The sequence below is a fragment of the Salvelinus alpinus genome, chromosome 21 (assembly GCF_045679555.1).
Source record: "Salvelinus alpinus chromosome 21, SLU_Salpinus.1, whole genome shotgun sequence".
Taxonomy (NCBI): Eukaryota; Metazoa; Chordata; class Actinopteri; order Salmoniformes; family Salmonidae; genus Salvelinus; species Salvelinus alpinus.
The window spans coordinates 17,771,576-17,777,322 of record NC_092106.1 but is presented as its reverse complement, the minus strand read 5'-3'; the positions used below and the strand labels follow the sequence as shown (position 1 = coordinate 17,777,322).

Below are 5,747 nucleotides of genomic sequence, written 5' to 3'. Positions count from 1 at the left end.
TAGTGATGTATTACTTACCATATACCTCTGCTTCTTGTACCTGATTGCTTTTTAATATACAGACGATCTTTCTTTTGGGGACAATGCATTTTATTGTATCGTAAACGTGGCTTCTATATGGTAAACCAATTACAACACTGCCTAAGCTCCTCTGATAGCTCAACAAGATGACCTGCAATCCATTCACAATACTAAACACAATACTAAACACAGTCCTATACACACACACACACACACACACACACACACACACACACACACACACACACACACACACACACACACACACACACACACACACACACACACACACACACACACACACACACACACACACACACACACACACACACACAGTGTTGTAGTCCTACCGGTAGCAGTGTAGAGTGCTTGAAGACAGTGTTGACGTTTCGTACTAGAGCCCATTTAGCCTGGTCTTTCTCATACAGGTCCACATAGTCACGACGCTTGTACATCCTCACTGCTGATCCACACACACAGACAACCCTCAATGTCTTCCACTGGCCAAACCCCAGTCCTCCAGTACTCTATTCCTCACACACCTTCTCCCTCTCCCACCATCCAACCCTAATTTGCCCAGTAGTCCAGTCCTCAAGTCCTATACACATCCCACCAAGTCCACACCAGGTGGTCGCCAACGGTAATGTGATGTCACTTTCTGTCCTGGTGTGTTCTGATATCAAAGATGCAATGAATACTGGCTCTGCCTCTTCCTCTGTTCTTCTAAGTTTGAGAACATGAATGAGTGACAATACAAAAATAACAATCCACTGTCCTCCGCTCCTCTGGCCAACACTGCTCCTACACAGAGTTACAAACAGCTGTCTGTCTGTGGAACAGGCTCAGACAGAGAGATAAAAACAACAACAGCAACAAAAGAGAGAGAAGGCTGTCTGTGTGACTGTCTGGAGGACCTCCTGAGATACACAGCTACAGGATGAAACAAGACCCCTGGGTAGACCTACTCCTCCTCTCCTCCATCTTCCCTTCTCTCTTCTTTCTGTTCCACTGCTCCTGAAGAAACTGAATCTAGGTCCTGGTGTTTTGTCTGTCTGCTCTCATCTTCCTGATCGACTCACACCATCACTGCTCTCTCTATTTCTAATCATCCCTCTCTCCCTTTTCTCTCTCTCCGTCCCTCTCTCTCTGTCTTTCTCTCTCTCTACATGTCATTCCACAGCACATGTGATCAATGGTTCTGAATACCTGCTACAGCAGTGACATCAAGGAGGAGTGGAGAGAGGGATGGAGGGGAGGAGTGTTGGGTGGAGAGATAGAGAGAGGGATAGAGAGAGGGACGGGGTCTGGGTGGTATCATCATTCCGTGTGTTATATGTCTGTTTAATTAAGTAAATACCCCTCTGGCAAACGACCTGGGACTGGACTGAACACTACACCACAGAACACAGCTGTCACACACACACGCACAATCACGCTCACGCAGGCAGGCAGGCAGACACACACACCTGTCACCAGGGCCAAAACCACTATCAGCAACCACAGTCTCAATAATTTATAAAACCTACCAGATCTGTGTCTCTGTATCCCCCTCCGTCTTTCTCCACCCCCTCTCTCTTTCTCTCTCATTCGTTCTCTCTTTCTCATTCATTCTCTCTCTCTCTCTCTCCCCCCGCCCTCCCCCTCTTTCTGTCATTCCTATATGCCTTATCAGATAGGTGTGTCTTACATCAGATAGGTGTGTCTTATTGTTGCCGCCCGTAGCATTGAATGCCAGGGAAGCCATAAAAAAAAAAATCCGCGTTGAGCTAAACTGAGTGAGCTCTACTGTGAATGGTCCTGGCGCAGTGTCAAGGGAAGCGGGTTTGGATTTGGCTTCACACCAATCACATCAAAAGCCAAATTACATTGACAGAAAAAACATGAATTGTTGCATCTCATTGTGTTGCTGTCCTCTGATGGTTAGCTAGCTAAAATTGGCCCATTCCCAAATTAGCCATGGATGGAGAGAAGGATTTAGACTTGTGGTTTTACTTAATTCTCCATACTCCATGATTATAATGGCGATTCTGATCCAACCATAAATTCATATATTGTGCCCCTGAGAGGATGGAAGTTCAATATGTAGCGAGATGTAGTAGGCTAATGTTAACTAGATGGCTCATTGTTGCACATGAAAGGAAGTTAGGCTAGCGAGCAAGCATTTTACGCAGGTAGCCTATGACAACAAAAACTAAAAGTGTGTAGGTTCTCTTTCAAGTATTCGTTTCGGTATTTCACTTATGAGATACGCCCCCAGCATATTCGTCAGAAGCATTTATTATACTACGCCAGCTATGACTGGCTGGACGTCGAGACGTGTGCGTCGGGGAGGGGCGTCCCTCCTATCCGATAAAAGCAGGATCTCTGTGTTATTCAAACACCTGTTTTCGCTTTTCATCAGAAAGCTTACCTCCACACGGCTGCATTTTGCCTCCGACTGCTCTTAAATGCTAGTAAAAATAAATGTACGCTCTTCAACCGATCGCTGCCTGCACCCTCCCTCCTGACTAGAATCACTACTCTGGACGGTTCTGACTTAGAATATGTGGACAACTACACATACCTACGTGTCTGGTTAGACTGTAAACTCTCCTTCCAGACTTACATGAATTAAGCATCTCCAATCCAAAATTAAATCTAGAATCGGCTTCCTATTTCGCAACAAAGCCTCCTTCTCTCATGCTGCCAAACATACCCTCGTAAAACTGACCATCCTACCGATCCTTGACTTCGGCGATGTCATTTACAAAATATGCTCTCGTTGGCTGGCCCTTGCTACATATCCGTCGCCAAACCCACTGGCTCCAGGTCATCTATAAGTCTTTGCTAGGTAAAGCCCCGCCTTATCTCAGCTCACTGGTCACCATAGCAACACCCACCCGTAGCACGCGCTCCAGCAGGTATATTTCACTGGTCATCCCCAAAGCCAACACCTGCTTTGGCCGCCTTTCCATCCAGTTCTCTGCTGTCAATGACTGGAACGAATTGCAAAAATCACTGAAGCTGGAGACTTATATCTCCCTCACTAACTTTAAGCATCAGCTGTCAGAGCAGCTCACAGATCACTGCACCTGTACACAGCCCATCTGTAAATAACCCACCCAACTACCTCATCCCCATATTGTTATTTATTTTGCACCCCAGTATCTCTACTTGCACATCATCATCTGCACATCTATCACTCCAGTGTTAATGCTAAATTGTAATTATTTCACCTCTATGGCCTATTTATTGCCTTACCTCCCTAATCTTACTACATCTGCACACACTTTAAATAGATTTTCTATTGTGTTATTGACTGTACGTTTGTTTATCCCATGTGTAACTCTGTGTTGTTGTTTTTGTCGCACTGCTTTGCTTGGCCAGGTCGCAGTTGTAAATGAGAACTTGTTCTCAACTGGCCTACCTGGTTAAATAAAGGTGAAATAAAATAAAAAATAAAATTACGGAATTAGCTAAATTGTCCACAGACGTGAGCTTACAACTCACTCAGTGTGCAGTGATGGCAAGTTTACTTTTCCTTCACCATAGTAAGAGGACAATTATTTGAGGGAGGAACGGGTAGAGATGTGACTCGGCTAACTCGTTTCATGACCAAGTTAGCTGTATCCAAACAGTGACTAGTCATTAGCAAGCTAGCCACCACGCTAGCTAGGTTTTGTGGTTTTACTTCGACAATAAAAAAAAATTACGCTACACCAAGCTATCTTTTATAATCTGTATTTTCGGATACGGTATCCGGCCATCACACGGAGATAACCCACTAATTGTTGGCTATTTTTCCGATAGCTAAAAACATAGTGTGATTTCTCCTGCCTTATCCGGTGTCCTGTGTGAATTTAAGTATGCTCTCTCTAATTCTCTCTCTTTCTCTCTTTCTCTCTTTCTTTCTTTCTTTCTTTCTTTCTTTCTTTCTTTCTTTCTTTCTTTCTTTCGGAGGACCAGAGCCCTAGGACCATGCTTCAGGACTACCTGGCCTGATGACTCCTTGCTGTCCCCAGTCCAACTGGCCGTGCTGCTGCTCCAGTTTCAACTGTTCTGCCTGCGGCTATGGAACCCTGACCTGTTCACCGGACGTGCTACCTGTCTCAGACCTGCTGTTTTCAACTCTCTAGAGACAGCAGGAGCGGTAGAGATACTCTGAATGATCGGCTATGAAAAGCCAACTGACATTTACTCCTGAGGTGCTGACTTGTTGCACCTTCGACAACCACTGTGATTATTATTATTTGACCCTACTGGTCATCTATGAACATTTGAACATCTTGGCCATGTTCTGTTATAATCTCCACCCGTCACAGCCAGAAGAGGACTGGCCACCCCTCATAGCCTTGTTCCTCTCTAGGTTTCTTCCTAGGTTCTGGCCTTTCTAGGGAGTTTTTCCTAGCCACCGTGCTTCTACACCTGCATTGCTTGCTGTTTGGGGTTTTAGGCTGGGTTTTTGTACAGCACTTTGAGATATCATCTGATGTAAGTAGGGCTTTATAGATACATTTGATTTGATTTATAAAAGCTGAAAGCCAACTCTGTTTGTTGGGCTTTTAACTTGGAACTATTTGAGTGATTGTTGATTGCTCCATTTTTGCAAATCTTATAATAAAGTTGTTGTTAGAAGTATCTACAGTCTCTCTCTTCTTTAGAATTTCCACCACAAACCTCTTCGGCACACTGATAATGAAGGATGATTCATTTAAGATTGACTGAGTGTCCCTGTGTAGAATTTTCACGACAATAGCATCCAAGCTATGGCGACAAAAGCATCTCCCACTCTAAACAAGGAGAAGCTCCAGGCATTAATCTTCTCCTGTGGAAACCAGATATCGGCCAAGGACACCCACTCAGCGTGATCCACTTGCCTTGGGCTGCAACATGTAGGAAGCGTAAGTCTCCCCCAGCTCCTGTCTACACTGTGCCCTCTTCACTGTGAAGAGTCTCCGTTGCAGGCTAGCATGCCAAGCTAGCCTGAGTCAACATAATCCTAACACGGGGGCTGGCATCCAAAATGGCTAATCAGAGGTGGATATCCCCACAGGGAATCCTGGAGCAACGGCTTGCGCTAGCTGAGGTGACCAACTCGACGCCATTGCCCCGCTGTTGGAGGACTCCAGCAACGACCTCGCGGCCTCCCTGCCGGGTTTCCTGATAGGAGACGACAACAACTCCAAGGGGTTTTCCGACAGCCTCCTTTCGGAATCATTGTACGAAGACTCCTTCATCCCCTCAGGCCAGGCCACCAAGCCTCCTGCCAGGGAATCCAAAACCGGAGATGCAGGCAGGGCGCCATCCCCACCAGCTGTCGGTTTGGACCTGTAGGACGTGTGCAAATGCGCTGCGGATAAACTGGTGATGCCCTGGCCCAATGCAGTAGCGGAGACCACTACGTCCCGCTACGAGGGTAAGAGCCAAACGGACAGCCAGGCACTTACTACCAGTCTTCCCAGAATTCCTGGATGAGGTTACCCATACCTGGAGTACACATTTCTACTCCAAGAACCTTGGCTAAGGTGGGTCGGTGTTGGACTGTGTTGACATGGAAGGGATTGGGCTTGCCCACATGACCCCGATCGAACCATGGTAGCTTGCCATCTACACCCCAACCAGAAGTCCTCCATGACCTCGACTGACCCCACTTTACCAACCAAGTACAAGCGCTTCCAGGCCTCCGTAACAGAGAAGGTCTACAGGTTGGTCGCCACAGCAATGGGGGCTCTCAGCACTGACTCCAT

General features: G+C 46.4%; 1 protein-coding gene across 1 annotated transcript in view; it reads right to left on the bottom strand.

The window, feature by feature from the left end:
• Window positions 1-476, bottom strand: part of LOC139548453 (unconventional myosin-VIIa-like) — a 36,986-nt gene extending 36,510 nt beyond the window's left edge. The window contains 1 exon segment of the mRNA XM_071358163.1: window positions 372-476. Coding sequence (XP_071214264.1) covers window positions 372-476 — 105 coding nt within the window.
• Window positions 477-5,747: the final 5,271 nt, after the last annotated feature.